Source organism: Crocodylus siamensis, chromosome 5 (assembly GCF_052110815.1).
Source record: "Crocodylus siamensis isolate JL-2025a chromosome 5, ASM5211081v1, whole genome shotgun sequence".
In the NCBI taxonomy this organism is placed as follows: domain Eukaryota; kingdom Metazoa; phylum Chordata; order Crocodylia; family Crocodylidae; genus Crocodylus; species Crocodylus siamensis.
Genome location: NC_143399.1, coordinates 125,137,982 through 125,164,869, shown reverse-complemented (window position 1 = coordinate 125,164,869; position 26,888 = coordinate 125,137,982). Strand labels below are relative to the sequence as shown.

At 41.6% G+C, this 26,888-nt stretch overlaps 2 protein-coding genes across 9 annotated transcripts; one reads left to right on the top strand and one right to left on the bottom strand.

The window, feature by feature from the left end:
* Positions 1-44: 44 nt before the first annotated feature.
* On the bottom strand, positions 45-17,664 carry KBTBD2 (kelch repeat and BTB domain containing 2). 2 transcript variants are annotated; one of them, XM_090050240.1, is made up of 4 exons: positions 17,525-17,664; positions 5,601-6,124; positions 3,172-3,337; positions 45-2,752 (listed from the first exon to the last, which is right to left on the bottom strand). In XM_090050240.1, the coding sequence occupies exons 2-4, from the start codon at positions 5,768-5,770 to the stop codon at positions 1,229-1,231; spliced, it is 1,860 nt and encodes a 619-aa protein (XP_089906366.1). In that variant the 5' UTR covers positions 5,771-6,124; positions 17,525-17,664; the 3' UTR covers positions 45-1,228. The 2 variants fall into 2 exon arrangements, with proteins under 2 accessions (XP_089906366.1, XP_089906367.1); XM_090050241.1 differs by having other exon boundaries at positions 17,472-17,598.
* Positions 17,665-17,669: 5 nt separating this feature from the next.
* On the top strand, positions 17,670-26,306 carry LOC149864537 (uncharacterized). Of its 7 annotated transcripts, none has more exons than XM_090050233.1 (6): positions 17,670-17,824; positions 19,806-19,956; positions 20,746-22,689; positions 23,944-24,069; positions 24,738-24,863; positions 26,063-26,305. In XM_090050233.1, exons 1-6 carry the CDS (start codon positions 17,690-17,692, stop codon positions 26,098-26,100), a joined length of 2,520 nt encoding a protein of 839 aa, XP_089906359.1. In that variant the 5' UTR covers positions 17,670-17,689; the 3' UTR covers positions 26,101-26,305. The 7 variants fall into 7 exon arrangements, with proteins under 7 accessions (XP_089906359.1, XP_089906360.1, XP_089906361.1 ...); XM_090050236.1 differs by having other exon boundaries at positions 17,704-18,118; XM_090050237.1 differs by lacking the exon at positions 17,670-17,824 and adding an exon at positions 18,180-18,508.
* Positions 26,307-26,888: the final 582 nt, after the last annotated feature.

Genomic DNA, 26,888 nt, shown 5'->3' with positions numbered 1-26,888 from the left:
ATTTAGGCTACACCTTTTTCAATCACAAACACACACAACAAGCCTTTAGAGATTCAGTCTTTTTTAATAAATTAATGTCATTCAAAATACAGTGCTAGAACATGATGCAGCTGAACATGCTAGTAAGGTTTGTCATGAAGCACCTGTGTTCATATTAGATTGGCGGCGCCCCGCTACTGCTAGTGGTTCCTGGGATTAATGCCAGAGCAGCACTAGTCATCTGCTCTCCTGCACATACAGCGCAGGATATTCCTGAACAATTTGCTCTCCCCCCACCCAAAAAAAAAGAAGTAAAAAACCTGATAGCTAAGGGATATCTATACACAATCACACTACAGTAATGCTTGTTATTAAATTAAACAGAAAATAAAGACCTGGTTAATCCACACTAAAACTCTGTTTTACATTGGAAAAAATACATCAGCAGCAGGAAGTAATATACAGGAGCCAATGTTATCGTAATACAGAACGTGGAGACATTTAGTGATTAAAGCTCCACACAGACCCGCACTATGAGAGGCTGGCAATTCCTATTGCAAGCCCAGCAACTTAAGTCCACACCTGGTAAACTACCAGCTGCTTGGAAGACCTGTATTCTAAATAGACAGGTATAAGTTAGTGAAAATAGACTACATGCACCTAACAATACAGCTTGACTGAACCGGCAGTCATTTATTTTGCCCTGCATGTTACATACAATGGAAGATCTACCCTTCCTACCACAGGTAGATCCATGGGATTTGTTTCTTATTCTTTTAATGGCATTGCTATACCAACATGGATATTAATGTTAAGTGCAGCACAGTCCATTATGCTACACTGACAATTAACTAGCACTTGAGTAGAATATCCAGAAGTAGTTCAAATATAACTGGAAGATACTATCAGAACAATTGTGACATACCGTCCTAGATACAGCTGCTTTTGTAAAGCAAAATTTTCCTGAACCAAGACTTTATAGGACTAGAAGTTAATTCTTCAGACAATAGTCAGATGCTTAAGCTCATGATATACATACAAGTTTCTCAATTATCGGAGCATTTCATATTATGGAAGCATATCTGCTCATAAAAATTCACTGAATGGCTGCAAATATTAAGTAGGGCATAAAAATACAATTTATGAAAGACAGGTATAACGTTTCTATTTCCAGCCCTGTTCTTTCATAAGAGTTCCTTCCAAGGTAAAATGAGCACAAAATCAGGAATAGAGTCTATAAATTTGGGAGTTATAAGGTAACCATCCCATCCAGCTCAAACTCATCAGGTCCTTCCGCTGAAAAGAGATATGTTGGAGGTTTCCATGGGGACTCCTCGAGGCAAGATGGATAAAGTTTTCCTACAGTGCACCGGAAGTCTTTCCCCAAGTCCCAGAGTACACGCTCTGATATAGATTGTCTCAGAGACCATTGATCACGTTCCAGATCATATTGGTAGGTGGCATACTTGGCTCTCTCATTCATGTGGGTTTCTCGTATAAAGACACATAAAGAATTGGAGATCACAACAGCTCTAACACAAGGATCAGAATAACGCTTGGCAGGGATATTGGCTGCCATTCTCCACTCATTCTTATTCACATCATAGATTTCCACAGTTACGGAAGACCCATCTACAGTGCTAGTTGGGAGTCTTATACCAGAGTTGCTGCCAATATGCAGTCCTCCAATATAGAATATTTTATCACCAAAAGCGGCAGCTGATGCAAAACATCTACTAGTTTGTCTCATAGCCATTTCTACCCAAGCATCGGATCTGGGAAAATAACAGTACATCAAGTTGTGTGCCATTACATAAATGCAGTTATGAACAGCTACTGCTGTACTCCATTGCCATGCACAAGGCAATGGACTCACCATGGTCCATTCATCTTTTTCAGTATCGTATCTTTCCACAGTTCTCCTGTTAAGTTCACCACCTACACTGTCTCCTCCAATTGCATAGATGTATCCTTCGCAGCAGACCAAAGAAGGCTTTATACGAACAAACAACATTGGGGTCTTTGGAAACCATGTATTTTGCTGTGCATCAAACCAGTAAAAGCAATTCACAGTTCTGAAGGCAGCCTGAAGTTTGCTACTTTTACTGTGATTGGTTTTTGTGTTTTTCAGAGGAATCTGTCCACCTGCTATGTAGATATCATTATCAGGGGTCACAAGTGTTCCAACCTTATGCAAGTCAGCAGGAGGGTTGCAAAGCTTGTAAACTTTTTCTGCCTGGGGACTGTAACAGACAGAAGAATAAAGACTACCAGAGCTTTCAGCAGCAGCTTCAATGAATATCATCATCTCCTCTTTAGTCATACCAAGTCTTGGTTTGAAGAACTTGGGCATAGATTTATACAATCCTTGCACCACCACTGATTTATCATTAGGTGGTAGACCTTGAAACCAGGCTCTCTGTGTTACTTCTGAAAGTGCATCAATTCTGATTTGGCTAAGAACAGAAGATAAATACTGCGATCGTGATTCTGTGTTGTACTCCAGCCATACCATAGCAGCTTCACGAACTGTCTCCTCTTTTTCCACATTTAAGTTATCACTGCTTAAAATATCTATCAGTAGATCATGTGACAGTTGCATGAAAGCCTCTTGATGATATACAGCCGTAAACTTGTGCTCTACCATTCTCTTAGCACTCTGTTTTAATTCTTCACAGCTGAAGAGATCAGCAAAACTAAATAACCGCACACAATTTTCTGCATTAATTTTCTTAATTAAATAGTCTCTACATCGCTGTAATACATCTTCAACCTGTAAGATAAAAAGGCACAGTAAATAGCACAGAACACAATATAGTCCTTCATTTATAAAAAATAAATACAAGTTCAGAGAAAAACCTGCACTGACAGTATTACTTACAAGAGATTTTTGAACCCAAAATTTTATTTTTTGCCTTTCAATACAAGAGACTATATAATTCGTAATTGGACACCAGGCTTACTTGGCATACAAGTTGCTTGATCCTAAAATTTGTAAGATGCTAACAAGTGTCCATATACCAAAATGTGTTTTTTTCTACCCCTTTAAACACCATAAAAATAGGCTGCGGCAGAATTGCTAAGAATGGGATCTGACAAAAATCTTAGGACAAATTAAAACCAGTATTTTGGTATAGAGGTTAAGAGCAGTTATCATACAAACTTCATTCAAAATATATTTGATACTCCTACCTGTAAGAAGCAAGCAGTCTCATAAAGCTGTTCTACCGTGCTGTCACTTATTGCCAAGTTACCCGTGTAGGAGTAAGTTATAATGATTTTTAAAGTGGCTGCATCCATATTCCTCAGATGTACGTGTGTTTGCTTACTTTCACTTAACCCACTCATGAACATGGCCCTGAAGAAAAATACATGATATTACAGCATATATTATTGGCCCTATCATTGCTTTAGGTATCACCTCCTCCACAGAACATGCTCACAAATAAGTTTAAGCATTCCTATTGGCCTTTTCTACTTACAGAAATATAGCGATTACCTTAGATTATCATCCAGGATTTAAGATGAAATGTCTGTACAGATAGTTTCTCAAAAGGTACAGCTTCAATGTGCTCCAAACATAAAAAGTGTGTAACATTTAAATGAACATATTTTATCCATAAGAGGAAACTCAACCAGCAAAGTTTCAAGCTTTAGCAGAAAAAAGGGGAGACATATTACACTTACTATTACATCTCTCTATTTCTATTGCTAAGCAGTCCAATTTCAAGTTCATTGTTTTTTTTTAAAGTAATACAATTACTAAAAAAAAGTATTTGTTCTATATCATTAATTTCATAACTACTACCCACATTACAGTTCTTACTTCATTAGCTACCTGAACATAATAACGAAGTTCACTATTTAGTGCCTGACACAAATGAGAATTGCATAAGTACTGTCATTATAAGCTTTCATAAACAAAATTATGAACAACATTGCTTATGAAAAGTCTCACAAAAAGGAAAGAAGTGAAAACTCAAGAGACTTCAACGTTTATCTCTGCAGAAATGAAATTTTCACACTGCAAAGGCAAGAGTGGGGGAAAAAAATATGAGTACTTTAAAATTAGAGATGAAAACAGAACATGACAGCTCAAAATATCTTATTCCATATGAAAACAAGCACATTAAATGAGTTGAAACAACTCATTCACAGCTTTTCCACACTAATGCCTTATGCGTACTAACTACCCTCAACTATCATTCACTGATCCAAATTATCATGAACTGCTGGAACTCTACAACCAGTTATGAATGATATCTGAAGGAAGGCAGGGAAGTTCATGGAGGATTATTCCTTATCTAGTGGTTCCAAATTTCTTAAAACTCAACGCAGAAATTCTAGCTTCTATGGTGAATAGAGAGAAGACCACCACCAATTTAGTACAGAAAGCTATAAGCTCGCATAGAAATTCCTGCCTCTAGGAGCAGAAGACACCAACATCATAGACCGCTGCTGAAAGGAAAAAACTGTGGTAAGTCACTTCCGACTGGGGAGGTCTTTGATAATATACCCTAGGGTGGTCAACCTTTAATGAGTGCCACAAGTAGCCCAGGCAGCCTCTGTGCATGACACGTGGCAAATTAAAGGGGGTAGGCCACACTGTGGCAGACAGTGCAGGGAGCAGAAAGCAGAGCAGACCAAGCAGAGAAAGGGGATCAAAGTGGCACTCAGGGAAACGTGCAGGGCTTAATTTGTGGCATGACAAAAAGTTGGCCTTCGCTACCATACCTTAATTCTATTTATATAAAAGTCTTAGTTTCCACCTGCCCATACTGCTTTATTTGCACTCTGATTGCTTGTCTCAGCAGGTGGCAGCAGCAGCGTGGTGGAGTGCTGGTCTCACCCTGCCAACCAGGCTCTGCTCCCCGGAGGCGGCGGCATAGGGTGCTGGCTGAGGGAGACAGAAGGGATGGCAGGGCAAGCTCCCCTGCTCCTTGGAGGAGGCGGAGTGGGGGGGAGTGGGGAGGGGGTGTCCAGGCAAGGACGTGGGGAGCAGGGGTACAGGGCCAGAGGTTGGGCTCTGTACCCACTGCCCTCCCCAACTCCCATAAATTTTTGGCAGGCAATTTGCTAGTATATTTTAAAATTGTGCTAGACAGGACAAAAGAGAGTAGTCTAGTCTAGTCCAATGGATTCTGAACTGTAGTCCTCAGAACTGAAGTAGCCTTCAGTTCCCACCTTTTAAAACAAGTGGATGGAGGCCCACAGGAAACTAAGGGTCAACAGTCATGAACTGGTTCAAAAGTTAGGGAAACCACTGGTCTGGTTCACTTGGAAAAATGTTCTATGTGCTAAAGGCATTGCATGAATCAGGTTACTTGGACAGAACCAACTCCAGAAAGAGTGCTTATAATCACAAAAATGTTACTTCCTTTCTCCAAACTTCAGTATCATCTGCTTATAACAAGAGACAGGATGCCAAAAATCCTGATTTAATGGTTTGATACACCCCTCTGATATTTAGATTTGAATTCTTTACTCCAGATTTCCAGCATTAATATGATCTATGAATTGTTGTGCTGTTCATTAATTTTAAATAAACAAGTAGTGCTGCATATAAAACCACCGTGCTATGGTTTTGTTCTGAAGTAATTTCTTATGATTTTAACACTTACCTGAAATAAGAGCTACAGGTTGCAAGAACCATCTTATGACAGGGGAATTCGGTGCCCTCTACAATCAACACTATGTCAGTGAGCAACCGCTGATCATAGAATAACTTGAACTGCTCCAGTAAGGCCACAGCATATTCGGTATTTATCTGCCTTTCGTCCTGGGTAGACATGACTGTATTCCATTAATACTTCCAGAACCAGATCAGAGAAGACAATATATTTCTGCAGAAAGAGGTCAAATGAATGTTTCTGGAGTAAGAAGAAACAGAAGGAGATGTCTGCAGCCTTTAAAATTATAATACTAGGCAGTATTATCTTGGATTCCTGAATCAAGAATGTTTCAGGCTTCAACCTATTACTAGGTCATCACGTTCTACTTTCGTGTCAGCCTGTTCTGAGACTTTCAAGAGCATCTGCAGGCCTCCTGTTGGGAATTGTAATGATGCAGCACATGAATGCGTAAGAGCAAGATCTGAGGTAGATTTTGTGGAAACATCTCGTAATCAGTGGCTGAACTTGAGTGACTGAAAGCAAGAAAAAATTATTGCACATATTAGTACCTTCAAACAAACAACCCATAGTTTCTTCTATTAGTTATCCTGTCCAAATGGTTCCCTTAGAGGAAGTCTACAACCTTAAGCAAGGTTACAAAAAGGTTTCTAGAAGGACACCAAAACATGTGCAAAAATAACTAAAAGGAAAGCAACAGAGTTTGTACAACCTAAATGCATGAAATAACAAAAAGATAGTCAGGTCACTACAACACTAAGATTGAAACTTAATTTAAATCTCACAATATAGAGAGACAAAGTTAAGGTTCACCTAGCAATATTGTGCATTTAGCACATTGTTTCTCTTTCCAGGGTATTTTAAATGTTTCTAAATAAAGGTAGATGTTCCTTTATTTCCTTCAACCAATACTAAAAATAGCCATCCTATTTTTTTTTCACACCAATGTTAAAACAAACAAAGGTCTTTTGCCTGAACGATATGCTTTTGTCCAAATGAAATTTAACAACAGTACCTGTTTCTATAGTTAAGCAAGCAAAGTTTATTCTCATTTCCCACATTCCTGCCCAACCTTCTGGAAGCCATATAAATCCATGTGTGTAACATGTAATCCTTTCAGAAAAATTGTACTAATCAGTCACATGTGAAATTTTCAGACGGGATTTTGGCAGGGATGGAAAGAATCAATTTCTTACTCCAGTGCTTGTTTGGATCAAATCTGTCAAAAATGGCTTCCATAATTTTATAGCTGATTTAAGAAGTACCCCTATTAGTAGTTTTAATGTGGCCAACACTACCTACAATACCAAAGAGAAGGGAGGGGAGGGGAGGGAACCCTCTTCATACAACATATGCCTATGAAGTTGAAGCAGCCCAATTAAAATTTTGCCCTGAAGTGGACTCTCAGTCCACATGTGGATGTGACAAGGAACCATAAGGAGATGTAGGAGAAACCGCCATAAAGTAAAGCCACATAACAGACAAATGGTCTAAAATGGAAAGGAGGGAGACATAAATAGACAACTGATGACGCAACAAAGTCAATCCCTACACGATTTACAGGTTCAGACATTCTCTGCACAGCTTGCAAAACCCGTGGACTCTTAACACAATTGAATATACAGGAAAGTTTCCATGAAAAACTTCAAGTAAAGACTGGAAGAATCCCTGGAAGAAGCCAAATGCTACACTTGAAATTCTAGGGTTAAAGAGTTGGAAACCCCAAGTTAAGACTCCATTAAAAATAAATTGATGAAGATGATTATCTAATCACTCTCAGTACAATAACAGTTTCCAACCTCCCACCTGATCTTTTCTTTTTTAAATAGATAAGCAAAGAAGAAAATATTGAATGCCGAAGCCCTGATGTTACAGGGGTACATAACATGAACAGCAACTTAAATACACTGAGTTAAGCATGTACATGTATTCAAAGCATTAAGAGCTAAAATTGCACTTGTATTAAAAACTTTCACTTCAAAAAGTTCTTTGGTGTTAACTGAAAAAAACGATTAGATTTTCAATACATTAATTTTGTTTTTATATACATACATACATATATATACATACATACATACACACATATACATACACACACAACATTTTTCCCCAATCTGAACCTAATTTTAAGTTTCTAAAGCATGTATTTTGAGTCCGAGTAGGCGCATCATCACCAGCAGCAAGTACGTTAGGAGTACAAGTTACGTATTAATTTAGAACTACAAACCCTAATGGAAAACAGCCTGGCCAAAGCATTTCAGCTTCCCTAACTACTAGAAAACTGATTGAAGATGGGGCTTACTGTAAACATAGCATGAACTAATTGCTTATCAATTTGTTTCTGAATTTGGGTTATAACATTATGTGAATGAGTTTCTGGACACATCTTCAACATGCATGCCCATTTAAGTGTAAAATATAATGTCCCAGACGTGTAGGTTGTAGCTGTGCATTGGTCTAAGGACACAAGCAGACAAAGTTCTTTGAGTAAATGCAATATCTCTTATTAGACCAACTCAAATAGTTGGAAAATAGTTGGAAAGTGTTTATAAAAAAAAAATGGCAACTACAAACTGGTGATGTGAACATAAACTCCAACTGAAAAAAAATATTTTTTTTTCAGTTGGAGTTTATGTTCACATCACCAGTTTGTAGTTGCCATTTTTTTTTTTTAATATATATATAAAAATTTTCCAACTGTTTGAGTTGGTCTAATAAGAGATACTGGATTTACCCAAAGAACCTTGTCTGCTTGTGTCCTTAGACCAACACATGGCTACTATAGATATATAATCCACCACGATCAAATCTTGCACTTAAATAGATAAAAGACTAGCTGGGCCGGTTAAAGATTTGAAAGATTTAAAAACAAAAAACTGATAAAATTTGTAAAAGACTTAAAGGTTAAAATAGAGAAGTCATGGAATCATCACTATTCATATATTTTAAAGTAATAGCCAACTGCTCATTCAGAATGATGTGGGGGAGGAGGGAAGGCAGCTGGGATGGAGTACCACCACCCACTGCCCCATGCTGCCCATCACTATTCAAATATTTTATAAAGTATTGGGAAAGGAGTAATTAAACTGTGGGAAACAGAAGAGGAAATATATACATCTTTCTGTAGACTGGTATGAGATTCTTCCTAAAAAAATCTAAATGAAGTCTAAAAGGAAAAGCAAACAGGCTAAAAAAGCAGATGCAGCAATGTGTATTTGCTAAGTGAACTGTCAGAATGTTGCAGTATCTCATTCAATTACTCTAAGATTACCAATTATTGTATAAGTAACTTCTAGAGGTCACAAAGATTTGCTACTTTTGTTAGAACAACATCTATAAAGGCCCTTCCTGCAGGTTCTGTTGCCCCTGCGATTTTCATTTGTTTCAAGCAGATACGGCATTTTGAAGTCTGCATGCTTTTTAACTGCCATTAGTGCCATCATCTTTCTCCAATTACAGTCAAACCCAAATACTGTCAAGTCCACGTAGTATAACAGACTTTGGTCAGCCCATGCATGTGACATTAACAGAAGCTGTGTACCACATGATGGCATATGATGAGAGTGTTTTACAACATAGCAGCAAACTGTAAGAGACCATTTTAGTTCTGAATGTGTATTCTGCCCTAGGTGTTCACAAAACACACTTACACGTTCTGATTGATTCCTGAAGGGCAGCACTACACCTATAAAATTGGAGGGGATAATATGTATTCTCTCTCCTGAAAAATATGTAAGCATATGTGAAACTATGACACAAAATCTAACAAAGTAAAAATTAAAAGTTATACAAATTAACCAATGGGAGGAGAAAGTATACCACCGTAGAAAAAAAAAACAAAACAAAAAACAAAACTGATTTTTTGAGGCTTATGCCTCAAGTTCTCCTCCCTCACCACCCCTTTCACAGGTAACACCATACGTTAATGTCTGACAAGCCTCACAATTATTAAAAGAATATTTGTTTGCCATCATATCTTTGCATATATTTTTCCATGCAAGGCAAATCACTTTGCTAATCATCAGGTATATAAACTGGTTTAATCTTTGAACATCATTTGATACTTGTAAAATTAGCAGTTTATTTGCCCAGCAGACAGCTTACATTGCTGATCTTTACTCAAAAGCATCAAACATACGACTAGTAAGCCAGATCCAGCCCATGAAGCTGCTCCATCCAGACCACAAGTGTGCCAGTAGTTGGGGGCATGCCCAGGAATGGATGATACCTGCCACAGGTTTCATGGCTCCTAGGCCCCGCTGGACAAATAAGTGGCAGGAGGGCAAACAGGGGCTGGCCCCATGGATCATACCCAGGAGGAACCCCCCAGTCTAGATCCAGTTGTTTGACACCCATTCAGAACGTGGCCTATGACAATAGTCTACAGCAACAATAAGCAACTTCTCACCATTATTATGTATGGAAGTCAGCCACTGATTACAAAAACTGCGATATCATTCCTCCTCATATCACACTCTACCCATTATCCGGATACAAATCTCTAACAGATTAAAATCACTTTCAACCAATTACTGAAAGTACTAGTGAATACTAATTTGAGAATGACCAAGACTATTCACACAAATCTATTCTTCTTTTCCCAATTCGTAAGTAGGGGTCTACTTAAATCATAGAGAAACTAAACAATTTATGGGATGATCACAGTATAAATAGAAAATTCAGAGGATGTGTCATGATGTGCTCACACACAACATACAATAAAGTAAATTATATGTAGAGTTGTACATAATAACTTATGCTTACCTTAATGGAATGTTTTTATTAAGGTAAGCACCTACGCTCCAGCGGGGGGGGGGAACAAGGGGGCTGCCATCGTGTGCATCCTGGGAGTCAAACACAACAGCCCTTGACAAGACAACTGCTGCCCTTCGTGCCACCCTGCCAATGAGTGCCTTCACCTTTAGGGCAGGCAGGCTGCGAGGCCAGGCTGCAGTGACAGCGAGGACCACTGGCTGCCACTGAGGAGCCAGCATTTTATTATTTTTATTCAGTTTTTATTTTTAAATTGATTTTACAGGCAATCCCATTTTCGTGTTTTCTGAAAAACCTGCGGAATTGCAAATAGAGTAGACTAGACCCTTATTCATAATAATTACTCAGAAAGAGAAAAACTGTCAGTGTTTTTGTTTAGGAGTAGAAGGTGATAAAGTAGGAGTTGCTATACCAGGGGTGAGCAATTATTTTGGCTGGAGGGCCACATAAGGAGTTTTGGTGAGCTGTCATGGGCTGGGTCAGCCCCATCCCCACCCCCCCAGCTATAGCTTACCAAAACTCCCTAAATGGAGGGCCACAATCCCAACTCCAACCTGGGACTGCAGCAGGCCCCAAGCCCCACTGTGCCTGGAGCTGTAGGAAACCCCAACCCCACCTGCTCAGAGCTGCAGGAAACCCCAATAGCCCCTCCCCCCCACCTGGAGCTGCAGGAAACCCCAATCCTTCCCCACTCCCGAAGCAAGCCTGAATCCCACCCTGCACCTTGGAACTGCAGCAAGTTCCAATCTGCATCCTGACCCAGATGCTGGCCATGTCAACAGTTTACACCAGCACCCACCTCACACACAGGAAGCATCCCTGGACGGGCATTGGAATCAGCTGTGGACATGGGAGACAGGGTCGGGTGGGGATCAGGGCATCTGCCCATATCTGCAACTTAGGTCAGCACCCACCTGGTATCCAGGAAACAGCCCCAGGTGGCCACTGGCATCAGCTGTGAATGCAGCACGCAGGTTCCAAGTGGGGATCGGGGCATCTGCCCAGGTCCACAGCTGACACCGCTGTATCAGCACTGGGCATAAACAGTCCCGCCTGCCTGGCATCATGCAGCAGCCAGAGCCAGCAGCTGCCCATGGACCAGATTGTGGGTGTACAGCCACCAGCCCATGGGTCAAATATAATCAGTTGGTAGGCTGGATCTGTCCCGCGAGGTGTATTTTGCCCACCCCCCAGGCTATACTATTTCCTACTTGGTATGAACTGCTGATTTAAGAATATAAGATTAGAAGGGTCCGAAGGGTCACTGAATCCAGTTCACGGCATCTGCAGGCAATCCCTTACCCAAGGAATTCCTCAAATTATATCTTGATACAGACCTTTAAGTTCATAGTGCAGTTTGATTCAAATAACTGCTATCACAACATTGCTTGAAGTGACCTAGGACTCTGCTACTTAGGATTGATATTGAATTGATGTAATCTCTGTAATGATATTTCTACCCTAACATCTATAACAGCAGTTCTCAACCAGGGGTCCGCAGCCCCCAGGTCCACACTGCCCCCACCTCCCCTCCCCTCTGGGGTAGAGATGCAGCCTGAGGAGAGCAGCAGTCAGGCCACAGAAGCAGGGTAGAGCTGAGGTCCAGTGCACAAGTGGCTGGTGGCAGGGGGATGTGAGAGCAGTGCAGAGCCCCACCCCCATCCCAGTCCAATATTCCTCAAACGGCTGATGGTGCAGCTAACACAGGGGAGCTGATGGTGGCAGCAGTCTCACTGCCTTGCTCTGCCCTCCCATACTGGGTCCCACCCACTGGACCAGGAAGGCAGCTCCTGCCCATGCCAATCCAGCCAGGCTGCAGCTCTGTGCCTGCTATTGGTGCACAAATCTGGGGGGAGCACATGCCCCCCCATGCATCACCTATGCCCCCTCCTGCTTTCCCCATACCTTGTCTATGCCCCCCCTGCATATAGGATATGCAGAAAAACAGCTTTGTAGCACAGGTGGGCCCTGGAGTTTTCAATCGCATGCTAGGGCGGCCCTCAGGGGAAATAAAAGGTTGAGAACCCCAATCTATAACATCCTAACACACACCATAATACACTGACAGGCTTAGACGGGTAGAGCCTTGCTGACTTCCCAAATCTCTTGGGTGTACACAAACAGCTAACACCACTAATGACATATAGTGTTCAGAACAGAGGTGCTGCTTACAACACAGGGGGCTGGTCCCAGGCACAGACTGCCTGCAGCACCCTGCTGGACTAGACCTCCACACTGGCTCTGGGGCCAGTCCAAACTGGGGACTACAGACTGTCCCAGCATACCAGACTCTGTGTGCAGGGCTGGTCCACCACTGCATGCAGCACATAACCTGTGCGAGCCCCAGACAAGAGATGGCTCAGGCTGCATAGAGAGCTGATCAGGGACAAATGCACATGAAAAACTTGCTGCATAGGCCCAACACAGGCACTTTATGCAGCACGTGCCCCGTGAGGGCTCCATACCAGGGCTGATGCACACTGCTAGTCTGGGCATATATTGTATCAGACTGGCCACGTGCACTGGCTCTGGAGAGTGGGGTTGGTCTGTGGGCCTGATCCAGACCAGCCCCAGAGCCACCATGCAGGGCCAGTCAGGCAAGGCCCTGCATACAGTGCACACCCCAAATCAGTTCTCTGTGCCACATGTACACACACATCCAGTCCAGTCCTATGTGCTTCATGAGTTTGACACCTGTGGTCCAGAAAACTGTGGTTCCCCCATTAAGAATAAATTTTGGGAATGAACATTTGAAGCTTGATTTAGGTGCAACCCCAGTATCATTTTCTGCAAAACAAATATGAAAAATCTGCCCGCCTCCATGAATGTGACTGGGCTGCGTGAAAGAAAACACAACACTGATTTAGCATACAACTCATTACTTTGATATCATTTCAAATAAACACACCATCTTTAGCAACAGGGAAGAAAAGAGAACAAATTTAAAGGACTGAAAAGTCAAGCTCATTAATGTAAACAGCACCAGATCTGTCCAATATTGTGACAATGTAGTAGAAGACTGCTGAAACATCCTGATGATGACAGACAAGTAAAAGCTGGACCTGATCTAGAGCAAACATGCTGAACCTCAAGCAGCACACAGTGGGAATATTTGAATATATGAAGAGACAAAAATCACTATAAGTGTCTGTTTTGAAATGCTTATATGAAGGAGTTAGCCACCTACTAAACTGTTGGTCAAAGCTGGACTCTCCAGATCAGAAGAGGTGGTCTGAAACAAACTCACTTCAACGGTCAGTAAAAAAAGGAGGTCAATTCAGGTCTTCTGCATCTGAACTAATTTTGGCTGCCAATGATGGGTAGTTCATACTCTGATTAATGCAATCTGTTACTTTCAGGAGCCTTATTCCCTGCTTGACTCACACCTCAGAAATCTTCTTCAGGAGGACAAATTAGAAAAGTTTCTCTCCTAGGAAATATCACTACCTACAGTAAAAAGATATGCTTTGGAATACATCATTTAGGAAAGTCAATATGTAAGTGCTTGCATACCAAACTTTCTAATATTGCATGGCACCCCTATAAAGGACCTCATGGACCCCCAATTGACAATCACTGACCTAGAGCATTTCCCACTAGGCATCTATCTGCATCTTCAGTCACTCTTGAAAAGCTGGTCTGTGGTGAGCAGAAACAAGAGTAAACAAACAGATCACTCTACTATCTATAACTTTATTCTCTGTTTTAAAATGAAAAAAGCCTGAATACATTTTCCTTAGGTACTCAGTATTTTATTATATTAAATCATTTTAAATGGTCTTTATGTGCATTTTTACTTGAATTCCAAACTCTATCCAAATGAAGTTTGATACAAATCACAAAGCAAAAATCTGTGCAGTATAGAAAATCATCATTCACAATATTCTAAAATAAAATGCAAGAATGATGTACATTTATTCAAGATGCCTTATTCCATATATGATTATTTAAGCATGCTGAAATAATCATATGCCTAATGAGCATGCAATACTTTAATTTGGTAGTTTGTTTAGGTACAAGAAACAACTTGCTTTCATAGTTATGCCAACCACTGAGAATTAACTTTAGTAAAAAAAAAAAAAAAAAAATACAAATAATAAACAAGATTAAAATCAATCCAGCCTGAAAGAAGCCACAGCACCCTGGGGTACCTGGCAATCCTTTCAAGGGTGGGGTGGGGTGGGGTGGGATGCCACACAATAGGTGCACAAACATAACTAACAACATAAGCCAGAGATTTGAAATGGAAATCCATGATGTCAAAATCATCCTGACATTACAGTCTTCATGATTTCTTTGTGGCAAACTAACTGCTCTATTATCCTTCTGTAGCCAAAAAACAAGTGAAAGCTAAGAGTTGGCATTTCCCAAAGGGTGCCTCAAGTCTAATAAGGTTGAGAACCACTGCTTTAAAAAAATCTGTCATTTCTGATGCTGCTATAGTCACCTCTGAACCAAGTCCAAAACCTTGAAAATACCAAACAGATTCAGCTACTGGAAGAAAAAAAGTCCCAAAGAGCTAAAAAAAAAAAATAAAAATAAAAAAAATGAAAAGGTATAAAAAGTCTCCCTTGCAACTAAGTTCTTCAAACAAGTCAATGCTTCTAACTTAAAGCACTATATTTTTAGTCTGGAGTGATTTCTGACAGTTAAGGCCAAAGACTTGAAGTGCTACACAAAGCTTAAAACAAGCTTACTCACACTATACACATTAACTGCCAGTTCCTTCGCTGCCTGTTCAGTGTCAGGGAAGTAGAGAATAAGACTATATTCTGTTCAAAAATCAAACTAGTAGAATATGACTGATGACCCAATGACTGGCTACCGATGTTGAGTATATACAAGTAGACTTTCCTTCCCCAATAACACCATGGCTACTTACAGATGTAATAAAACAAAACTAACCAAAACAAAAAAGGGACTTTACTTTAAACTCAGCACTTACCTATGCCAAGCCTAGCACATGCTCAGAAAAGGCATCACATTAGTTGGACCTTGCTCACCCAATGTCTGTATAGATCAGGTGCTTCAGTAGAGATTTTCTGGTGCTTTTATCTAATAGCTGATTGAATCAGCTATTAGATAAAAGCACCAGAAAAGGGCCAAAAAGCCCAACTGAAGTGTGTGATCTTTACAGATGCTGTGGAGCCAGATGGAACTAATGTGATGCCTCTTTTGGTAAAGTGCAGGGTTTTTGTTTGTTTGTTTGTTTTTTGGGGGGGGTTCACATCTGCCAGCGCCCCTTGTTAGCATGCTTGTCCAATAAGAAGCCTCACCATGTCTTAAAAGTCTTTTTTTTAACTGAGTGCTGAAAACCGGACCAAGGGCATACTTAACCAGATCCAGCAGCCCATCATCACTGTTGAGCATTTTCCTCTCCTTGAATATTAAGATAAATAGTCAGTCTTTTACCAGTTGAAGTTTTCAACTTGATAGTTCTAAGACAGCTGTTCTCAATCTCTTTGGACTAAAGGCACCTCTGGGTAAATGCCCTCTCTCACTTTTCACCTGTTTTCTGACCACAGTAAAATAATACAGCAATTCTTCCACTTCAGCGAATTCAGAAAGACCACAACAGGTCAGAACATTTTTAACACTATGGATTCCTATTTGAAATCTCTGGTTTATCTCATGAAGCATATCTCCACACCTTGCAGTGCTATCCCATGACACCCCTTAAGGAATCTCAAGGCAACCCCAGGTGCCACAGACCCTGCTTGAGAATCACGTCTCTAGGAGTTACCGGCCTCCATCACAACCCCTTATCTCAAGTAGTGACATAAGAACAAAACAAAAATGCCTAAACACTCTGAAGTATTCAAATTGGATTCAGCTACTTATGCTGCTGTCAATCCTGCACTAAAAGTGATATACTCTGAAGAACTAGACAGTTGGAGGTAATATTCAGTCATAAATGATTTTATCTGAAACTACAAAAGCTAAAATACCTCACTCTTTGTTTAGCAACAGCTGCATCAACTTAGGCCTCTTGATGACATACCCCAATTTCAAAAGCCTCCTTCAGAAAATACTGAATAGCAAATAGCAAAATGCCACTCCTTATTTTGGTTCCATCTTGTAAGATGTTGTGGTACTTTGAAGAACTGCCCTCCTGCCTCCAGAAGTCAAAACAATTAATTACCATCAGGCAAAGAAAGAACAGACCTTGCGCAGCCCCTTACCATCTGGGTCCAGAAATTAACTGTTTTACATAACAAATGTAAACAGGATGTTTTGCATAATTTTCCTTTAAAAAATTAGCTTTCATATGACATGGCTCAGGTTTTCAAGGAGACACTCTGTAACTGCCACATTTACAACTGCAACCTGAATAAAGTCAGGAAAGTGATAAGGTTTCTCAGGAGATTGCCATTATTGCCTGACCTTTTCAGTATGGATCTCTGAAGAGATGAAGCTAAACATTCAAAACAAGCTTTCCAGTATGGGGTGATTTGATGAAGCAGCAGAAAGAGCTGTCCCTATTTCCTTGGCGGGTCACCCCACAAAGGCCCAGGAGAGTTGCAGACAGACACTACATCTCTGTTGTGCTAAAATCGAACCCAAACGTCAGCTCCAGGCCGGGTGAGGCAAGCAGCAGCACTGCATGCAAGGAGCCCTGGGGAAATAGCGCCTGACGTTTCTACCAGGCAGGCTGGAGATTTAAACAACTGCACGGGTCGAGGGGGGAGAACAACCCAGGACCACCCTCCACCCCACCACCTTCCACGGCTTCAAAACCTGCAGCTCTCAGGTCCTGGGTCCCTTCAAAAACCAGACCAGGCAGCCCCGCACTGCAGAGGCGGGCGGGGAAGGGGCCGCGCTGGCTGCCGCCGACAAGGCCCCTCCCCGCCGCCTCCGGATCCGGCAGCACCGGGCAGGGCCCGGCCCCCCCCGCTGTGACGCCTCCCGCCCGCGCCCTGCCGGGGGTGGGGGCGGGGCGCGGGGCTGCCGCAGTGCTGACAGACCTCCCCCACAGCGCTGCCGCAGCGCCCGGCGCGCAGGGGAAGGGGGAGCCTCAGGCCGCGGCCGAGCAGACGCCGCTGGGGGAGGGCGGCGGGAGCCGCCTCTGCGCCATCTCCCCGCACCCACCTCCAACCGCCGCTCCTTCCTCAGTGCCCGCGCGGGGGGAGGGGGAGTCTCACCGGGGCTGCGGTGGTTGCTACCGCGGAGGCGGCGGTTGCTGATGCTGCTGCGCGCGCGCGCTTCCTCGCCCGCCCCGCCCCTTCCCTTCGAGACGGCCGTTACGACCCTGGGCGCTCGGAGACGTAGGCGCGCGAAGGCGCCCGCCCCCAGCCCAGCTTCGGCGCATGCGCGAGAGGACGTTTCCCGCGCAGGCGCGCCGGACAGCCAGCCGCCGCCTGGTCCAACGGCCTCCGGGACTGCGCAGGCGCGGGCCGGTGACTGGGGAAGCGGGGCGGGCTGTGGAACGGATGAGTGTGCAGGTGCCTGTGTCCAGCTCGGGGGATGGGGGAGGCGAAGAGCGAGGGAGCCCCCTGCAGGCGGGACGGCGCCAGACGCCTCTACCTTCACGAACCTCTGCTCTGGGCATCTGCGGGCTGCCTGCCTCGCGGGGAGGCCTGCGGGGTTCAAAGCCTTCTTCTGTGTGTTGAGTGCAGTGACACGACTTCTGCCCCCGGCCACCTGTAACAAGCAGAGGCCTTTTCCCCTGGTAGTCCGAGGGCAGGGGCGAGACCCGCCATCCTCAGCACCCCGGGCTGCCTTCAGCCCCCCCGCAGGTATGCTACACCCTGCACGGCCTAGGAGGTCTGCCCACGCCATGGACCAAGAGGTTTCACGCACCAGTAGCCGGTAGCACACAGAAGGGCTTTGGGACCCACCAGCCACTCTTGTTATTTTTCTGCAGTCAAAACATAAGTGGGAGCCAAAAAAACAGCATCTTCTGAGGGGGCCTCTAATCGAAGGAGTCCGAGAACCACTGATCTAAGCTAACTAAATTACATGCGCTGCATTAAAAGGCTACTGGTCCCTGAGTGCTCCCTACAGGCCTATGAGTATTTGCCCCTCCCGCCATTGGCTGCCCCTCCCACTGAAGGCTCCACATCACTATTAAATGAAGCCCAGGTGCTGGTGGGAGTGGAAGGGTGTCCTTGAGGTCCATAAACGAGGTGGGTGGAGGCTTGGGCTTGTCTCTTGCTGGGCTGTGGGCAGATACAGCAACATGGCTCTTAGTTTTGGCAGAGCTTTGCTGGGGAAGGATTAGTTTGGCTTTGAAGGGTGGAGTTGAGTTGTGAGGAGAGTATGTAGGCTCTTGGTACAGTGTTGAGGCTGTGCTCTGGATGGAAGCTGGAGTAAGAGGGCTCTTGTTCCTGTGTGGCTTTTAATTTATCAGGGGTGAGCTGTGTACCCCTTTGTAATGGTTTTAAGCTCAGTTTTATTTTAGTGGCTTTCAAAAACCCTAACTTGCCAAAATGCCTCTCTTCCTATTAAATCTAATTATTTAATTTTCCCACACCCCTCCCTTTTTTTCCTCTTCCACTTGTAAATTACTACTGAACAACAAGCGTGTGCCTTTTGATGCATGTTTTTTGAGGGGGGTGGTGGTGTTTAGTTTAGTACTACTTACCTTGGTCTGCCTAGAAAATGTGTACTAGGATTTTTTAGAACCAATTGCTTGTTTGATATGACTAATGATATAGAATATATTCTTTAAGTAAATCAGTAGGGATACAGTGCTGTTCAAACACAGTAGCTTTCACCTGTACCTCTTATGTAAGAACTAGTTTCCTATGGAGTATGAACTTTATTTAATACAGTAGGCATGCTGTTGTCTGAACACAGCACTCTTTTTAAATACTAAAACTTCTTACTGAACTGAAATTCCATGGTTTTGTGTTCCTTACAAGCAGCTCAGTAAACTAAAAATAAAATTTGATGGTGTGTGTAGGAGAGGGAGTTACTATTATTTAGCTACTCTCAATGGCCAGCATAATCCAAGGGTCACTGACCACTGCTTTGAATATTGGTTATGTGGCTAGTATATTTTAAACAAACAAATGTATATGTGCTGGCCTTGTAGCTCTCTCATACTTCTCAACAAACAAACAAACTTGTAGAAGACTGGGTAAGATCTGTCTTGGATATAGTAATGCTTTCCACTGCATATAACAATTGTCTTGTTTTTTTTTTCTCATGCAATATTTGTCTAGAAAGACAGCTGATTGAGCTGGACACTGAACTTATTGACTTGTAGGCATATATGCTAGCATTGCAGGACAGGTTATGTGGTTTCTCCCTGTTAATAGATATAATGGGGGAGTATACATTTAAACAAAAAAAAAAACAACAACACCAACAGTGCCACTGAATATATCACACTTGGCTGTTTTCTGTGACTCTTCTAGAAAAGTATGATTGACCATGTCTGACTTAACCTGATAGCTTTAATGTCATTTTACTGCTTAGAAAATGAACACTGCCCCAGCTTCAGAGAGTGGACCATACTCCACAAACCACACAAGACCCTTTTTTTATGCACAGCCAACAGCACAACAGCCTTTCCCAAATCCATGGTACCTCAGTCAAGTCTATAATCCATACTGCATGCCTGCACCAGGTAAGGAAAAACAAGCCATCTGAAGAAAATTCTTGTACCACTGGTGGAGCAAAAGAAATGCAAATATTATGCTACAGACCCTTAGACCTGTTAATGTAGTTTCTGAAGATGGGTTTAGTGCATATATTGAAGGGTTTTCTCTTAACCTGTTGTCCTCTTCTGTTGGTAATTCACTGTCTGTGTAATCTTATGATTTGTTGAGCTTGGCAACTTCTGCTTCAAGGCGGAACTAAATGCTGATCTTAAGAAGGTGGGGGGGAAAGTATTTTAAAGATGAGTCTTGAATTTACTACTCAGTAAACACCCTTGGGGGATTCAATGCATCTTTCTACTTATGGTTCATGGAGTGTGAAAAACTAAAAACTAGATCAAGTAACTGTTTCCTAATAAAGGACAAGGTATCTATATGATCAGAGTTCATGAAAATGCATCTCTCTCTCTCTCTCTAGTTTGGAGCTATCCCCTTAAAAGGCACAGTTAGACTAGTTTAGATATTACATTTTGAAGACCAATTTGAATCTGCCTCAATCTGTGAAGCCAAATTCTACTTAAAATAAGGGTAGCCTACAGACAGGCTAGTCCTCTAATGGCCCAGTAGGATTGTGGTGAGGGGGGTTCTTGTGCAGTACTTGAAGGTAGGGTATTGATGTAACAGTTGTTATTCCATGTGGTGTTATCAGAACTTTTTTGTGTGTGGTCTCTTTTAGTCCTTTTTATTTCAGAAGATAACATTTTTTATATAGACAAACTCTCTTTTTTCCCCCCCCCTTTTGTTTCCCCCCTTTCTAGGATTCAGAAATGGAAACCCATATTTTCCATTTTATTCTGTTGCACTGCACGAGTACCCTGGATATTTTGTTCCACAGCATCCCATGCACACAAGAGTTAACAGAAGGCCTTATTTTAATGCTCCCCCACCCTCTCCTATGTTTTATCATGCAACACGCTTTAGGCACTATAGCAGTCCTGGGAAAAGAACAGAAACCAAAGAAACACAGACTGATCCTAGACAGCCTGAACACAAAGCAAAAAAGCATCAGGATCTCCGTACAGAAACGAAAGGCTGTGATGCAGGAAATATGGCTTGCGTTTCTTCTGGTATTGGTACAGAAACTGACAGTACTTCAGAGAAACAGGATTCATCTGGATCTTCCATTGTACCAGAGAGAGAGTTTCATAAGAGCCCTTCCAGCACTGCACAGTATAGAAATCTTCCTTCAGGAAGCTATGCTTTTGAGAAAGAAGAGGTAAGAATAGAATATGGAAATGGCTCGCCTGCAATTCAGCTATGGAAGTCCTTCAAAGAAACTATTCCTTTGTATGATGTACCAAGTGGCAAACCAGTCCCAGAGAATATAGTGCAACGTGATTTATTTTCTGTTAGCTCTTGTGAAGGGCTTATATATGGCCCTCATGAAGGCGAGGCATTGATGCCAAGCACTTACTCAGATGAGCGCAAAGCTGTCCCTTCAAAACAGAGCGTCGATGTTGTGCAGGAAAGAGAGGTCCAAAATAATGAAGCAAAGCTGGAGGTGGAAAAACTGGGAAATGCAAGCCAGAAAGCCAAATCCCCTCAAGGTGAAGCTAGGGCAGTACAAATAACAGACCTAGCCAGCTCAATTTGTAATGATCACTCGGTGGCAAGGCAGGACACTCTAATTATATCTAAAATATCTTCTAGTTCTAAAAGATCTACTGGCTCAAAAGCTTCTCAAGATGAATCCAGCTTATCTCAGCAGGCAGTATTATTCCCATCCAATATGGAGATAACAAATGACATGTTCCTGCAGCAGAAAAAGCTAAATCAGAGCCACAGTGTAACAAGTGGAAGTCAGATGACATTGGATAAAAGCTTATGGTGTGACGAATCAGTTGAGAAGTTTGTTCCTTCTAACAGCTGGCTGGCTGGCTTGGATAATATGGACACTAACTGCAACTATGATGTCCGTTTCCCACAAAGGAAATATCAAAATGTGCTCAGTGTTTCTTCTGATGAAATGTCCTCCAAAGAGGAAGGCTCATCAATTGATAATGCACCAGTGTCATACTTTGTCCCTGATTATGTGCTTCAGAAAAGCATGTACACTTTACAAAAAAATGCAGATGACTTGGAGAAGGAGAAAATTAAAAGCAGTGGCTCCCTAAATGAAGATGAGGAACAGGTAGACAGGGAGCAGACCAATGATGTCAATAACCAGAACGTCAAAAGCTGTTCAAACCTCAAGATAAAAGATCTTTCCAGCAGAGGTAAAAAGATGGGCAGCCTCCCGAGATCTTCCAGTAAAAAGAAAATCTATTCCCTAAAGAAAAAAGCTGTTAAGAGTTTGTCTCTGTCAGAAGCTGATGACTCTGAAGAATTCTCAGTGGTGGAAGAGGAGGAGGAGGAGGAGGATCTGGATGAAGTTGACTATTTCTTTCATGAAGCCACCCCATATGAAATGCTGGCCCCTAGCAGAGGTAGCTTCTACCGTCAGATTGGTCAGAGGATGCTTTGGAAACCACCAAAAAATTCTGTCCCAGCTCAGCTAATTAGCTGGCCTGCCAGAGAGAAAGTAAAACTGAAGAGTGGCCTTGGTGAAATTGGTCTATTTTGTAAGCCAAAGGAGAAGGACCAGGATGAGGTGGTGTACAGTGACTATGGGTACTATGAAAGAAAGAGGCCTACAGCAAAACGAGAGGGACTACTTAAAGAGGGATCTGATCACAAGAGAACTCCACAGAAGCGTTCAGGAGGTAAGCTAATGACCAAGATGGTGTCAATCATAACTTGGAATGCTTTATGACAGTGGTCTCCAAAGTGGGGTGCACAAGACAATCCATTGAGGTGTGGGAAGAAAATATTAGAACTCTTATATAAAATAATATTAGTACATTATATATTTAGTACTGTACTAAATATATAGAATTAATAAATAAATATGCATATATTGGGGGGTGCATGCTCAAACTTCTTACTGATGGGGTGCTCGATCAAAAAAGTTTGGAGACCACTGCTTTATGGTATGTGTTTGCTAATTGTTGGCTGTGTTCTGTAAAGCTTTGAAAAACAGGGAAAAGAATGATGTACTATAACTCCTAAGAAAGGCCAGAGATGAAACTTTTGTAGGTAAGGAACTGAAGCAAACACATGAAGCCTTCTACATGAGGCACAACGTATCTGTAACTGGCAATTCACACTTTTCTAAAATGTATAGTTGGATGAATAGTATAAAGCTGGTGGTTTTTGTTTTATCTTAAGTCTTTTTTGTTAACTAAATTCCCACTTTGTTTCTGATTCTGGTAGAATATCAGTTCATTTTAATGAGCCTGACTGTAATTAAATGACATACCTTGTTTTAGACACTAGTCTCCCTTGCATTTTATGTAAAAACTTTGCAACTCAATAAGGTAGGATATGCTGACAGGCCAACTACTGCAATTGCTTTAGAGGATAACTCATGAGAATCAAACTACTAGAATGCCATCTTAAAAATAAAAGGTATTGGATTTACCCAAAGGACCTTGATTCCTTTACTCAAACTTCTTATTGTCAACAATATTTTAACTGATTATTTAGAACTATAATGCAAAGTTTGCTCTTCTTTCCTGTGGAAGTGAATGCTTGTGTTATGAATTGCTTTTGGTTCCAGGTAATTATTTAGCCTTGCTAATTACAGTTTTACAGTGTCTCTGTCTTTAACATTTAAAAGCCTTAAAGAGGAAGCAGTTTAATCTGTTATATTAACAGTTCTTTCCTCAAATCCAAGTGGGTTATATTCCACTTAGTTGTGGCTTTTAAAATGTAAATTGAGGTTCTAGTTTTGGACCTAACCAGTTAGAAACTTGGTGCTTGGCTAGTGGTATTATATACCTACTCCATGTATGTATACTGGGCTCAGTTGCTATCTTAACCTACTGTTACTGCAATAACAAATTGTCAGTAGTAAATGTATCCTGACTGTAGTTACTGACATGCACTATTAAAATCCCATAATATGTTTTGATTAGGGAGGTTACTGAAGGAAAACATGGGGTTGGCAGTTGAAGACTACTGGATTAGAAGTGGTGCTAAACCCAAGCTTGCCAGCCTGATACGTAGTAGTCTATCGCCCCCAGCCAAAATGAAAGAACAAGGTACTGTTTACTTTACCTCATACTTGTTCCATAGTATGGATTAGATCATCTGTATCTGGCAGACTAGTATTTTTGTCTGTCCTACCCTAAAGCTAGGCATAAGCATACTACACACAAGCAACGCTTTTATAAAAAGCTACTGCCATAAACTCTAATATGGTGAAGTGTTGCTTTTTAGTTGTACAGTGTTCAATATAACCATGTATTGCTGCATAGATGTTGTTGCAGTATTTTGTAGATGCTCTGCACTTTCCCATTTGCATGCCCGCACCAGCTTACTGTTTTGATGACTGGCTACACTAGGTAACTGGAATGTCGGCCAATGCAGCAACTGCTTTCAGGGTAGGCTGGCTAATAACTGCTCCACTGGCAGGCTTCAAAGTACCTGGATTGCAAATATTATCTCGACTTTCCCAGACTGGTAGTGTCACAGCATGCGTTTCTTCTAAAAATGTCTAGTATCTACCTTTTGAAAGAAGAGCAGAATAGCGTGCAAGGAAGAAGTGTTTTTACAGGTGGTTTGTTTTTTTTGTTTGTTTGTTTGTTTGTTTTTAAAGGAAATAATAGACACTGTTAAGTAAAAACCTGTCTGGCAAAACTCAAATGTGCTAAATTGCTTGGAGAAGTAATATTGCTACTTTCTTTTATTATTATTAATGTCACTTTAGACAACCTGCCACTGGACAAACCAAAGAAGAAAAGGGTAGGCAAGCCCCCTTATAAACGTAGAGACACAAGACGCGAGGTGGAAGAGGTTGAGGTGTGGGAAATGTCTAAACCCAGTGCACGCAAAGGTTAGCATGCTCGTGGAAGGCATCGGCACTTGACTTATAAACCTCTCTGTCAGCAACTGTGGTGATAGCCTCTTTTCTTTCCTGAGGTCTTTAGAGAATTATCTGAATTCACAATTAGAGTACCTTTTTAGATTGCACATACACAAGCAGGACTCTAGCTGCTGTATGTGGTTTTACTTGCAACATAGACAGATAAAAATTTGGAAGGCTATGTGTAAATCATGTATGCACATTAACAATGCTACATTTTTAAGCTTTGTGGGATTCAGGATCTCGTTATCTTCAGAGGCAAAATACAGATGGCAGGGAGACGGCAAAACTACAAGCAGTTATTTTTGTCTGTCATAATTCAAAGGGCTTCAGTCAAACATCATAAGTAATAAATGTGCCCTAGTCATCTCTATTTGTAAATTCACACTATTGGAAGTTAGCCAAAGATTTGAAGTCTCTCCTAGGGGAAATTTTTGAAGCAAGAGAGTGTACTTATTGGCTTGGTGTACTCAAGGCACATGATTAGGATTTGGGTGCAGAGAGAACTTTTTTTTCCATAACAGGCAACCAAATAGTATGAGATGATGGAATAAGCCTGCATAGTCCTGAAACTTGTCCTTTTAATCAATGGGTATTGACCCAGAAGTAGACTGTTTTGAATGTCAACATTGTACCTCTCAATTTCTCATCTGTTTTTAGTAAAAACATTTGAGTAACTTGCATGATCCCAAATTGTCTCCTTTTTGTCTCCAGAATGGCCAGATTTTCTGGCATGCCTCCATTCCTGCAAAATGTCTCTTTATAAAAGAGAAATAATGTTGTGAGACCCTGAACTAAAACTGAGGCATGAAACAAACCATAATATTTATGACGGTGTTGGTTGTATATTTAACTGGCTCTTAATCTTTATTGCAAATTAAAATGTTAATTTCTAGCATTCTGGACTGTTTCCTGGAGTGCTCTATGATTTGGGATCCTTGGCTGTAGAACCAGGGCACTCTAACATGGAGAGAGGGGCTTGAATGATTTTTGAGCATCACTTCAAAATTCCAAATGTACTTCTTGTAGTAGTAGTAGGGGCAGCTTATTTGGTGGGTTTCTCCTGCCTTGCCTTTTTTTTTTTTTTAGGCAAACATGACCTCCATAGTGTGAAATGCATTTTTAAATAAAGCTGATCTTAAACATTTCCTCCTTTTTTATCTCTCTAGGACATGGAACAAAGAGGGCTGTCTATAGAAGAAGATAATTTCAAATGCTGAGAAAGAAACACAAATTTTTTTGAGGTTTGCATGTCTAACAAGATTTTTTTGTAAGTTACTATGCACAGTTAAAGGGTAAGGAATTGCACTGTGTGAAGACACTCAAGTCAAAGCATTTTGATTTTTTTGTAACTAACACATTCACTATTTAAGAGCAATAAAATTTAATAGAATTGCGCTGTGTAGTCTTTTCTGAATGTGGAAGCAAATGGCCAAATCTAGGAAAAGATCTATAAAATTCTCTAGGCAACTTGACAGTTCCGCTTCCTTGCCTGCATTTATGACCACCAGAGTAAGAAGGTGAAATTTTGCTCTGATGATAAGCTTCAGCAGTTGAGACTACATGTAAAGCTGTGGATGCAGGAGCATCCTCCTTCATGAGACTAGCTGATGGAAACCTCCATGACAAAAATGTGCAGAACTTGGCCTCTTCTGAGTTCCTGAGACTAATATTTGATCCTTTCTAAAAGGATAGCCTCATAGATGTGGAGACTAAAGCTTTCAAAATGCTGAACAGATGGCTTTTTAAGAATTGGAGAATCCATAGCCACTTGTGTAGATAGACTCAGTTGGATCTAGTGGCTGCAAAAAATACAGCTATTTTCATCTGGGGGGAAAAAAAACTGGGGCACATCTGACCAGAGCCAGCATTAACTAGGTGTTCCTTTTTAAAATGAATAAAGCTATTTGTTTTTAGGATAAGTTCTCTTGTTTCTATTCCTGCAAATATGGTCAGGGAGGCCTGCATGTACACTAAAGAACTTGTGTAGTCCTT